General features: G+C 33.0%; 1 protein-coding gene and 1 pseudogene across 1 annotated transcript; both read right to left on the minus strand.

The window, feature by feature from the left end:
* Positions 1-3,980: 3,980 nt before the first annotated feature.
* On the minus strand, positions 3,981-5,359 carry LOC128185467 (uncharacterized protein K02A2.6-like). The gene is made up of 3 exons (XM_052855057.1): positions 5,214-5,359; positions 4,962-5,073; positions 3,981-4,469 (listed from the first exon to the last, which is right to left on the minus strand). The coding sequence occupies exons 1-3, from the start codon at positions 5,357-5,359 to the stop codon at positions 3,981-3,983; spliced, it is 747 nt and encodes a 248-aa protein (XP_052711017.1).
* A 7,691-nt stretch (positions 5,360-13,050) lies between these two features.
* Positions 13,051-13,729, minus strand: LOC128182979 (uncharacterized; annotated as a pseudogene).

Genomic DNA, 13,729 nt, shown 5'->3' on the forward strand with positions numbered 1-13,729 from the left:
TTTTTGTTTACATAGGTTCAATATACCAGTAAAAATCTTTTTCAAGCTGATTTGTCTATCTTCTTGTTTATTTTCAGCATAAAAACAGTTCCTAACGATTATCTCATTCATCTTAGGTCTAAAACTGGATTTTTTACTTCAACACTTAAAATGTAAACAAAAGCTTTAAATTTCTTTACATAGCGAAAAATTGTAAGCTCTTTAACTCGCTTATAACTCAACAAATGACATTAAAATTTGGTGGCTTATTAAAAACGCCTTCCTAAAGCATTGTAATCAATAAAATCGAAAAAAAAAATTTTGACCAAATAGTGACCATGCCCCTTTAAAAAAGTTTTAAAAATTCTAAAATTTCTAAACTGTCATTAAGATTAGTGCAGTTAGTGTAGTGTTTGTGATATCGGGCTAGCTGTGCTGAATTCCCGCAAGTTGATGTCGATTTTGTGTACAGAATTATATCGGACTGTCCGTGCTGGAATCACGTTATTACATTTAAGTTGTTATCTCGGAACTCCGAGAATCGGTTTCATTGAAATACCATGTACCGTTTATTTCATCAACTTAAATACAACTTCTTGAACTTTTTGTTTCGTTTTGAAGTTTTTATTCAGTTTAAACTTGAGCGAGTGTAACGAATTTAGCTTACCCCTGAATTCACCATATGGATTTTAAGAACGCTTACATTACAATTTACAGTTTACAATACAAATCAAAAACAATATACGTTAGTAAAAGTTGGGAAGTATTTTTAGTAGAAAGCCGAGTGACATGCTACCGGGCTAACCACAACTTCACGAAAAATTCACGATAGGAACTTTACATCTTAAAACTTTCATTGTTGAAACATATACTAAATATTTGATATACTCCATGTGCCTTTATATAATATTTGAGATAAAACAATCACATGGCAAATATTCTGTTCACATTCATTCCCCATAGAATCTCGCTTAAATCGCTTCTTAAAAGATAATCAAGTTGAAGCAGCCAGAATAATCACAGGAGTAAGGTGTAATTCCTCTCGTACAAAGCTATATGATGAATTAGAGTGGGACCTTTTACAAACTAGGAGGAAAATTCGTAAGTTAATCTTATGTCTTTTAAATTATTAATGGTTTTTCACCTCTGGATATGTATGAGTTACTAGTAGTAGAACCATATTGTCTACCAGTTCACACTAATCAGGTATAATCTAAGATTTAGCGATGTACATTTTGAAATTCCACAAATTAGAACTACATCTTAAACATCTAAAATATGGATTGATTTTTCCATAGTTTTTCCTTCCCAGTCTTAAACAATGGCTTCATTTACCAAGTCACGTTAGAAATTGTTAAATAATTTATTTTTGAAGGAAAAGTAATGAACTTTTTTTTATTTTTTGGGACACGTAAGTATAATACATATAATATATTATTGTCATTTAAGGAGGAATCCAAGTATCTTAATGGCAGATATGTATAATCATGGTTAATTAGATACTATAAAGTGTGTTTATTCTGTGGATTCAGTTGAAGATGCATTTTATTATTTTTCCAAATGTCCCAAGTATGAATAATTTTGAATGACATTTTTTCACGCCATTAGATATATCATTATTAGTACGGATCATCAACTTTTTCTTAAATTAATATTATATGGTTGTCCTAAACATGGTCAGACGTAATATCGATGTTCAGATATTTAAAGCAGTACGTACTTTTATTGCAGCAACAAAACGCTTTTCGAAAATCTCGATGGATACATTATTAAGTCTTTTCTTTTCTTCTCAAACCGGTATCATATTGTTATTTTTTTTTCTTTTTTCCCTTTTATTTTTATCTTTTCTAAAGTCTGAGTTGAATTATCAATATTGAATATCTGAATATTTCAATTTTGACCTTGATATAGGAAAAGTGCTAATCCAGGCTGTGCTTGCTGCCTTATCCCTGCAAATAAACTATATTGAATAAATACTGCTTCTTAATTAATCCCCGTACACTTTTAGCTCCGCCCAGTAGCACAATCACAATCAAGATGGCGATGAGAACCAGTTTATATGTAAATACCTGCAGCATAATCAAAGAAAGACAACTCTATTCAGTATAATGATTATAAGGTGTTATTGTTCTTGGATTTACAAAATGTGACATCTCCCCTTTTAAGTAAATTCTGCAACCAAAATATGTTTGGAAATAAATTCACAGTACAGTCTATATAAACAGTTCTCAATAATGTCTTCTTCTTTTTTAACTAACAACTACAAACAACACAACTAGTAAACTATTAAAATATACAACAGAAATCGGCACTCAGTAACCAGTCTGCTAGGTGGTTTGACCACGCGACCACTAGATGTGGTAAAACTACTTGGCACGTCAGGTTTTCCAGAATGAGCGCTAGAATAATTATGCAGGTGATTTGGAAATGAAATGCTGTTTCAGTATGTTAATAATTGTAGCAGCTTTCCCATCTGGTAAGCGATTCACTTCTATGAACTTTGAGAAGTAGTCAACTGTTATGAGATATCTTGCGTTTCCGAAAAACATAATGTCTGCTGCCACTTTCTGCCATGGATATCCTGGGATCTCATGTGGTATCATTGGCTCTTTCTGTTGACAGTTTCGGTATCGGTTGCAGATATTACACTGTTCTATCAAGTCTTTCAGCTGTGTGGTAATCCCTTGCCAAAACAGTGTTGATTTTGCTCTTTGTATGCATTTCTCTTGTCCCTGCAGGTGACTGGTGTGTAGAATTTTCAACATCTCTGGTCGAAGCTTCTCTGGTGTAATAATGCGGTCACTTTTCAAAAATAAGCCATCTACAATGCTGATTTCATCTCTAAAATTCCAATAGGGAGTAATTTCGCTGTCCAAGTCTCTCTTGTTTGTCGACCATCCCTGTAGAACCGTATCCTTTAGTTTCATGAGAAGCGGGTCTTTTTTATTTTCACTCTGAAATAGTGTCACTTTTTCATGGCTTACTGGAATAGTGTCAATGACATGTACTTCAAATTGCTCCTCAAGGTTACCAACTTGTTCAAATCCTTTGAATCTAGACAATGTATCCGCAATATAAAGTTCCTTGCCAGCTTTGTATTTCACTACTATGTCATGTTGCTGGATTTTTAACATCATCCGTTGTAGTCGAGGTGGTGCACTAGATAAGGGTTTCTTGAATAGGCTCTCTAGTGGTTTGTGATCAGTTTCGACTAAAACAGTTTTTCAATACACATATTCATTGAACTTCTGTAGTCCATACACAATTCCAAGCATCTTTTTTTCAATTTGTGCATAATTTCTTTTACATGTAGCTGTATTCAAGGCTCTAGATGCGGAAGCCACCGGTTGCTCTCTTTGCATTATGCAAGCACCTAATCTAAATGATGCATCTACGGATAATGTGATGTCATCACTGATATCAAAGTATTTCAGTGTAGGAGTTGAGGTGATTGCGTCCTTTAAGTCATTTAAGGCTCTCTCTTGGGCCTCGTCCCAGTGCCAGTCTACTTCATTTTCCAACAACTGTCTCAGTGGTTGATTTCGTGCTGACAGATTTGGAATGAACTTGCCCAAATAGTTTATCATTCCCATGAATCGCTGCAACCCCTTCTTATTTTCTGGTGTTGGAATTGTCAAAATTGCTTTGATCTTGTTATCAGTGGGCGTTACACCTTCTGCACTGAAAATATGTCTAACATATTCAACTTCTTTCTTGATGACTTTACACTTGTCCTTATTAAAGCGCAATCCAACATCCTTAGCTCTCTTCAGTATTTTCCGTAGTTTCTCCAAGTGCTCTTGTTCACTATCTACCCATATCAAAACGTCATCTACTATGACTTCACATGGCTGATTTTCAAACACTTGAGACATCGCCTTCCGAAACAGTTCCGGTGCTGAAGATATCCCGAAAGGAAGTCTTTCAAACTTGTATCTGCCAAAGGGGGTATTAAACGTTGTGAGACAAGAACTCTCCTCTGTCATCTGTATTTGGTAGAATCATGAGGCTGCGTCCATTGTTGTGAAGTGTTTCGCTTGTTTCAAGCTTGCAGCAACTTCTTCGACAGTCTTTAGAGGGTAATGTTCTCTTAATATAGCTTTATTCAGTTCTCTGGGATCCAGACAAATTCTAACTTTGCCGCTAGGTTTCTTCACTACTACTATGGGGCTAACCCAACGAGTTGGAGTTTCCACTTTTGAGATAATTTTCATGGATTCCATTCTTTGGAGTTCTTCACGTACTTTGTCTTTCAAAGTGTGAGGTATTCTTCTGGGTGTTGCTACTACTGGTTTTGCACGGTGATCAACCTTGATGTCGTACTTTCCAGATAAACATCCGATTCCGTGGAACAAATGATCATATTCATTGAATAGTCCTTCTACACTTTCAGTACATTGAAGTCTGTTCACTGTGTACACACGGTTCACTAAGTTCATATCTAAGCTGGATTTCAATCCGAGTATGGGCTGAACGTCGTCATCAACTATCTGAATTTCAATGAGAAAATATTGGTCCTTGTGTCTCACTGAGGTTTGAACTTTTCCACAGGCTTTCACTGCATGACCTGAATACGAGACTAGTTTGCTATTACTCCGCGTCAATTTTTTCATTTTGATGTTGGCATCTTGACAGGTTTTTAAATTCATAATGTTGCACTGAGCACCAGTATCAATTTTAAAGTTAATGGGTTTTGCGTCATTGACTAGTAATTGCACCGTCCATGCATCTTCTTTTCCTGAGTCAAGTGAGTACATGAAAAAGTTGTCATCACTGTCTTCTTTACTTTCTTCTTCGATCTGATGAATCTAACGATTTCTTAGTTTCCTATGTTTAGAATAATGTGGTGCTGGCTGCATCCCATTCTTGCACACTGCTGCATAATGATTTTTCTGATTACATTTACTGCAAAATCTGCCTTAAGCTGGACAATGATCAGCTCCCTTAATGTGGTCTTTTCCGCAGTACTTACATCGAATTACTGGCTCCAGCTTTGCTACTCTTTGCTTGTAGTTCTGTTTTTTGTCTTTCACCGCATGTACGTTTTTCTCGTCTCCCATTTCTCTGAGTTGCGTTTCAGAGACTTCCGCTGCTCTGCAAATGTTTATGGCACTCTATAGTGTGAGTTCAAGCTCTCCTCGTAATCTAGCACGCACGGTATCACTTCGGATGCCACCAACTATTCAATCTCTAATCAAAGAATCTTTCAGTTTACTGAATTCACATACACTTGCCTTTTGTCGAAGTTCTGTGACAAAAGCGTCGACAGGTTCCCCTTCCTTCTGAGTTCTCGTATTAAACCGTGTCTCTCGTAAGTCACGTTTTCTCTCGGGTTGAAGCATTCCTTAAATTTCTTCTTGATATCCGCCAAATTTGTCATATCTTCATCTTCGGTTCACGTGAAAGTGTTACAAACATCAATGGCGGCCGGTCCTAACACGTGAAGTAGGGTCATCCCCTGAATTTTATCCCCTTTACTTGCCACTCCGCTCAAGAAATCATTTTTACGAATTAATCTTTTTCTATATTCACCAAATTAAAGGAGGGTTTCAACGTCTTTATATGGATATCATCATTCTTTTTTTTATTTTGAGCACCTCATTTGCGGGATCAAATAGGCAAAAATATAAAAATGTTGAAAAAAAACCTAAATGCATGGTTATGATGTTCTTGAACCTCAGTTAAATTCACTGTCCCTGAATCAGGGGCTCAGGCCCTAGGACTCAGCCAATATGGCCATTTAGTGAAAAATTATTTAATCTTAGAAAAACTTTTTCTATGTTTCGATACATATTTGAGAAAATGCATTGTAATGATATCCATGAAGTCCTCTATTTTAGAGGAGGGGATGGGGTGGGGGGGAGTGGGTGGGGGGGGGGGGGGCTACTTTATAGTAGTTTTTCCCCATAGTAAGGTTTCTCCCTCACGTTTTTGGGTTCAGATTTTATAAAAAATTATTAATGGAAACCCATAAAGGATTAGAATCAATGTTTGTACACCACAAGGTTGCATATATTTTTGCATTTCTCTGTACAAGTTTAGTTTCGGTTTGCCGATTTATTGTTCTTGTAGACCATAATTATTCGCCTAACTGTCTACGGACTTTTCCGTCTTTTTGCCGATTACGACAGAGTGCACACGAAGGGTGTGACCGGTAATCAGAGGATGGTCACTCCTAATAGGCACTTGATCCTACCTCTCTATTTTTAGAGGACCGTATTGCTCTGCTTTGAATTTGTATTTCTTTTTATGGATTTTTGAGCTGGTTGACAGTTTGTTATTGTCATTTTTCATAGACAATTTTGAAACTTGAATATATGTAAAACTTAATTTAGGTAAATATTACATAAATTATCTGGTTTGACGAGATATACATTCATATGGGCAACAATGTGCTCTGACTTTGTAAATAAAATTTTTTTAACTTTAAAAAAAAATAAATCTAGCAGTCCGTCTATCTGTTTGTGCAATTTTGTTCAGGCGATACCCCTGTTTAAGAAAAATCTTAAGAAGAACTGATGATCGATAAAACTGATGATCGCTTAAATCGCTTCTAAAGTATTTATCACCTACAGGCATATAAAAAATTGACATTTATAAAATGGTTTTAATCAGAGGAGGCAAGAAAAATTTTTTGTTCAGAAGTAAGATTCGATGAGAATTATTCATTTAATATTTTGGACTTACAAATGTTATTATGTGCATATGTGCGAAATTCTAAATGAAATTAAATGTCACTTTACTTAAATTCTAGTTTCGTATAAATTCACATTGAATTTGAACGAATAAGCATGTTGGATATTTTTGAAAGTAAAAGGGGGTAAAAGTAAAAAACTCATCCAAACATCTTGAAATTCAGGCAAAATAAAAAAACTTTGCAAAATCGTGAAAATCCTAATTTGTTGAGAGAGGGGACTAGAATTTACCTGTACACTGTCTATTTCCTCATTTTCATTTCATATTTTATATGTAATAATAAGTTTAATTTGAGAAGGATTTGCGCCAAAAAGTAAGAGGGAGCAGGCCCCCTTCCCCCGAAGCTACGTACCTGATGAAGTTGTTAATACTCGAGAAAAATAATCAAAATATCTTCGATTTATCTTCGGTGCTTCGTGGGTTTTTTTTCGAGTTTTATAATATTACTTTATCTTTACGGATGGATTTCATACACCAGAGCGTTCGTCGTTACATCCTATCGTCACCAGAAGTGATTAAAGTTTCTTAAGCTGTAATATTTGTAAGGTTTATATAGGTTTGATATTGAATGCAGAATAAGTATTTTTTTTATTAAAATTGATTAATGCATACAATAGCTTTTGTCCTAAAATTCCCAACGACGGTCCCTGTGACTTGATTAAAGGGTACCTGCAGCCCAGCCGATGTGAAACATATGTTAAAGAGTTTATTTACCAAAATTTAATGCAAAAAACCGCATCGAAATCGGTGCAAAATTAACGGAGTTACGCCTCTTCAAAGTGGCTATTTTTACCTGCTTTGGGAAATCTAATCAAGAGAAAACAGAATTAGGCGATAACGAGGCTTCAGTGGAAGTGACGTCACGAGGTCAACAGGAGGGAAATTTCCTTACAAAGCTATACAAATTAAATTCTAGTTTTCAGCCAAAATGATTGATATAGGTCTGATGTTTTGACGTATCTTGGTATTTTAAGTATTGTAGATCTAGAAATTTGTATCCGTTATTATTTTATTATAATCAGATTTCTTTTTAAAGGATTTTAAAATTTGTTATTCTCGTCGCCTTTTTACCGATGAATACGATGTCTTAAAACGCTTATATGGGCAAATTTATGTTCATTATTCATTTTTTGAGTACATAATATCCTTTCACACACGATTGATCCGGGATAATGACACAGGTAAACTAACGAAGCCACTGCTCCAGACACACGTGTATCTGGGGTATGTATACACAAGGTACACGAGTCTGTTGAACAAAGGGAGGGTTTCACACCACTAGACTGGTAAATTGATTTGTGTATAATTAGCTACTCAATTGTTAAAAGATAAAACAGAAAAATAAATTAGACTGTGTAAAATCAAGCATTCGTCAGCTAAATCATGTGTATAGTCCGTCAATCAGTGATTAAAGAATCATGCATGATACTATTTAATAGTAAAACTAATGTTCGAAGTAAATGCCTTTATTGTTACTTATCTAACACTTAAATAATGACCAAATTTACAATTAAGCAATTGAAACCTTTTTTACGTGATCAAGTAATTATTTCGGAAGTAATTACGTTGGTCTTTATAATTTCTTATTTAGAAAGTGCAAGTTTCTTTCGAGCGCAATGGTCAGCAATTAAACGCCTTTATAACTCAGTATAGCTTAATTTGTAATACTGACAACGAATCATTATGAAATCTAAATAAACTAGAACATTTTGACAAAGGATGTAAATAAATGTAAAATTAAATTACATTATTGTATATTTAAAAGGATACGAGACAGACTTAATCATGCAGTCATCTTGGACTATCGCCTTGATCCGTTTATAATCCCGTGTTTGTTTGTTAAAGAATGCATACTATTTTGATTGTTATTGGTCCAATATCAATATTATTGAATAATCGGGCGACATCATTTGTAATTTTATGCCTTATACGAGGAATAGACCCCGAGTTACCTTTTACGAAATATCATTATGTATTATCAATATCATTAATCAGTTAATAATGTCACTGAGAAATCATTCGAAAGAATGACAATATTAACAAAACATGTTTCTTATAACAATAATGATTTGGTTAATTGTCATTTTGCTACATATGGTGTGCATTTATATGTAAAATGTGTTACACATTTGACAAAATTCATGAAGCAAACAATTGTCCGAATTCGGCATTTTTGTTAGATAAAATACGGGTTAAACTCAAATGACAGTGTAACTAGTCATCCAGGGTCGATAACGAAATAAAACAACAGAAAAAAATGTTCATATATCGATAAAACAATGCAAGAAAACGAACAGTTTTCATACGATATTCCTGTTTCTCATACAGCGGCGTTGACCCCGTGACGTCACAGTTCATCTTGCGCCAAATCGGCTTGATTCAAAAGTATTCAGGTGTGAAATCGGGTTTTCCCCAAATATCTCGAAAACTACTTATGCGATCGCTGTAAAATTTTCAGGATGGTGTTTTTACACATCTATCTCCATTATATCAAAAATTGACCGGCACTGCAGGTACCCTTTAAGGGTTTCTCATTAGGTGATCCGCGTCCAATCTTGGTAGTAACTAAGGTGGTTTTCTCCTTTAATTTATCTTATTATTGACGAATTGTATTTTTTAACGTTTAAGTAGTTTAATAGAATTAAAAGAAATTTTCTTTAAAACATAATGTAAATTGTATATCATCAGACCTCCGGTTTTTAAAACTTAAAATTTCAGGTATAAACAACTTTTTGTAGTACATGTTTTGTTCTCAGTCTCATCGAAGCAAGACAACATCCGAGTTTTTTAAAGCTTAGTTTTAAATGATTAACACTTGTTAGCAATATTAGATATTGTATCGTACCATATCATATCTTATCATATTTTTGATAGATAACTCGATTATATTTTCATGTGAAAAACTTAATCCGGCTTTATTCTAGTTTTCCAATCTCCAAACCGGCGTATTTTCAAAGCTCAAATGTATTGTTGTCTTCTTTTTAAAAAAATGTCTATGTCACAACGTCATAGTCCAAACTGCAGGTATACATCGATTATAAGGAAACAGAAAAGAAAAAGATCCGAAGTATTTCAAAATTCGAATAAAAGGTGCAAGGTCTTCAACAAAGGTGCAAAAGAAGGTGAAATAAAGGTAGGTGATGCAACAATGTGATGAAGGCGCGTTCCTTTGCACATACCAGTGTTTTAAAAACCCATGTATTTTATACTATGCATAAAATTAATGCATTTATGAGTTATTTATCATCCCAGATATTGCAAATTATTGCCACAAATGGTACGCCATAATCATGACCAGAATATAAAACAGATTTTCCGTGGGGGCAATCTGGCTATATACTATAAAAAGGAGGAAATCCCACTATATAGTCAGTTTGCTGTTTTGGAAAACTGCTATATACCCATTTTTCCGAGGGCCCCAATCCCCTATGCTATATAGTCATTTCCCGAGGGGAAAGATGGCTAGGCGGAAACACACTATATATCACCGGTTCCCCTGCGGATATTTATATCTTCTTGAACCTCATTCTTTTAACAAGATATACGTTTAATAATTTTCACTGTAAAATCAGCACATTGACCTAATGTTTCTAGTGTTTTTAATACCCCCAGTCTTCTATTATCCACCGAAAACCACACATCCCCTTTTTTGATCACATTTATTTTTGGGAACACTTTCTATTTGGTATCGTTTAAGTAAAAAAAAATCGTAAACAGTTTCTCCGATAAGGTTTTCAATTTGTTCAAACAATTAGCAATTGTCTGCTGGCTATAATATATGTCAGAGGGATCCGATAGTTAGTAGTATTACAGTCATTTTGATATGTTATCATAAATGTATTTAGTTTACCTGCGTTTATAATATTGTGTCGGAATTTTTTTTATTTTCTGAAAATTTTCTAAAGCTATCTCAAGTTCCTTTTTTAACAGGCAGCTGTTTTCAGAAGAAAAAAAAACACTATTTGCTATGAGTAACATGGAAAGTTAAACATCCGTTTATTGATTATTAGAACTTTTCCATTTTCAATGGTTATACTGATAAATATAGAAGTTTATTATGCTATGTCACAATTTGAAAGTCAAAGATTAAGTTATAATCAAGATACAAAGTTCATATTTCTTTGCTTTGTAAACAAAGCTCAAAGATTGTCATTTTTAAATATATGTTGTATTGGTGTAAGTTTCAATCAAATATATCTTTGTTTTGTTGATAATAGTATTTATGAAGATCATGAATTAGTTTAAATTGTTTGTACATGCCATTTTTTCTAAAAAATGGTAATTCTCTACATTACATTTTTTGTAAAAAAAACCAAAAAACTATAAGACCCGAGCTTTGTTTACATAACAACCAATTCTTACCTCTGTATCTCGCTTGTAACTTGATTAAAACATTCAATATTTTTTATTTTCTGAAAATTTTCTAAAGCTATCTCAAGTTCCTTTTTTAACAGGCAGCTGTTTTCAGAAGGAAAAAAAACACTATTTGCTATGAGTAACATGGAAAGTTAAACATCCGTTTATTGATTATTAGAACTTTTCTATTTTCAATGGTTATACTGATAAATATAGAAGTTTATTATGCTATGTCACAATTTGAAAGTCAAAGATTAAGTTATAATCAAGATACAAAGTTCATATTTCTTTGCTTTGTAAACAAAGCTCAAAGATTGTCATTTTTAAATATGTGTTGTATTGGTGTAAGTTTCAATCAAATATATCCTTGTTTTGTTGATAATAGTATTTATGAAGATCATGAATTAGTTTAAATTGTTTGTACATGCCATTTTTTTCTAAAAAATGGTAATTCTCTACATTACATTTTTTGTAAAAAAAAAAAAAAAACAACTATAAGACCCGAGCTTTGTTTACATAACAACCAATTCTTACCTCTGTATCTCGCTTGTAACTTGATTAAAACATTCAATATATTGGTCAATCATTTAAAATACACTAGAAAACCATTTTATACATAAAAAATAAAAATAAAATTTTTGATCTCAAATCGTGTCCAAGTCCCTTTAATAATGAAAAATAACCGCTTCGATTAGTAATGATATGCGTTCCTTGATAATAAAAAGGTTACTTTTTTTTTTAACTTCCAATTGATATTATAATACATGTGGACAATTATACAATAAAATAAAACAACAATACAAATGAAATTCATACAATGCAAAAAGAAAATTATACAATACAAATGGAAAATCATACTATAGAAATAGAAAATTATACAAATGAAATTCATACAATGCAAATGGAAAATTATAGTCAGAATACAAATGAAATATTATGCATTACAAATTAATATTTATAAAATACAAATAGAAAATTATAGAATTCAGATAGAAAATTAAAGAATACAAATAGAAAATCATACAATACAAATGAATATATATACAACACAAATGGAAAAGTTTGAATATTGCAACCTTTGACATGCCATGCATAATCAATTTAACGGGTATTCAAAACACAAAAACAAAGCAAAAACGACTAGACAAAATATGATAGTGTGCAGACAGTTTGGCTATCATTGTTATTTGATCTTGACAATTTTTTAAAATATTCATTTTGAATAATATTCTGCATTGCTTTCATTACATTATAATGAATCTATGTCAAACATAGTGTCTATAACCTCTCATCAGAATTTCAGGCATCGTATTATTAGAAAGTTTTCATCCGTCGGATGTATTCCAGTAAACATCTTTCTTCGTTTGTATGTCTCTTTTTCGTCTGATATTACATCCACTTTTCTTATTTTATCAACAGTAAAACTGTGAAACATTACATAGTCCATGCATATCTTTACATTTCGGTCAGTGGCCTTATTTCAACCTGGGTTCTTTAAAATCCAAAGTGTTTTTTTCCACTGTACATATATGAAACTTGTAATTGTATTAAACAACTCTAAGCTCGTGAAAAATTGTTTCAGAATACATACACGTTTATAATTTTTTTTACGATAGATTGACCATTGTATACGTTAAGAATTGTTGTTGTTGAATGCAAGATATCTTCCAGAGGTTTTCTACTTATGGTTGTAAGAATGTTAAGAGTACTGAGATTTTTTTCAATTTGTTAGGTCTTTCCGTGGAATCATGAGAACCGCGAAGTCACATTAATAAAATATTGTTTGGTTGTGGAACAAGTGTTCCTAATGTTATCACTTTTATTGAAAATAAACATTTATTCCGCTAATAAGATATGGTATGACAACAGTAAAAATTACAAGAATTGGTAACTTTGTGATCATAAAAACTAAAAATAGAAAGATGATTTAAGTAAAGCTATGTGAATATATATTTTGATTTTATTTTCAGAAAAAAATCCATTTAGAAAAATATACTGTACATTTTGATAGGAATGGAGATCATACTATTTTCATTTTAAAAAAAGTGGATAATGGAAATTAAATATACATGTAGCAAAGTTTGCTAATATCGAATAAAAATAATAATTTCACCCCATACTCATTTAATATATCCAATTTTCCCATTGTCTTTTACATTTCGATACTTATTCTATTAATATGAAATTCATTTCGTATCCAAACGTATACTCGACATTGCAAGAAGGACATCGTCAAAGTTCATTTGACGTTGTGTCTGAAAAAAACCCCACGAAAATATAGACCAACAAAGTTAGACAATAGAGTAATATTGTATTTTGATCGTTTTTACATCACAAAGTATCACCTTCAATTTGTAAAAGATGCCCCCTGGATCCCCTCGGACCTTGATGTCTTTTTGAACCACACTCTTTTTATAACTGATATGTTTTCTAATGATCACGGAAATCCTATCACATTGTCCTAATGATTCCAGTGTCTTAAATACCCACAGTCTTCTATTATCCGCCGTCACCCACACATCCCCTTTCCTGACCACACTTATTTTGGGGATGTCATTTATTCGATATCGCTTGAGCAGTATGCCGTCAACTGTGTCCCCCACAGGGTTCCTGTATGATCGGATGCTTTACTGAAACAATTGGAGATTGAGGACTGACTGTAATAGATGTCGGAAGGAGCTATTCGTAATTCAGCCAT

Source organism: Crassostrea angulata, chromosome 5 (assembly GCF_025612915.1).
Source record: "Crassostrea angulata isolate pt1a10 chromosome 5, ASM2561291v2, whole genome shotgun sequence".
In the NCBI taxonomy this organism is placed as follows: Eukaryota; Metazoa; Mollusca; class Bivalvia; order Ostreida; family Ostreidae; genus Magallana; species Magallana angulata.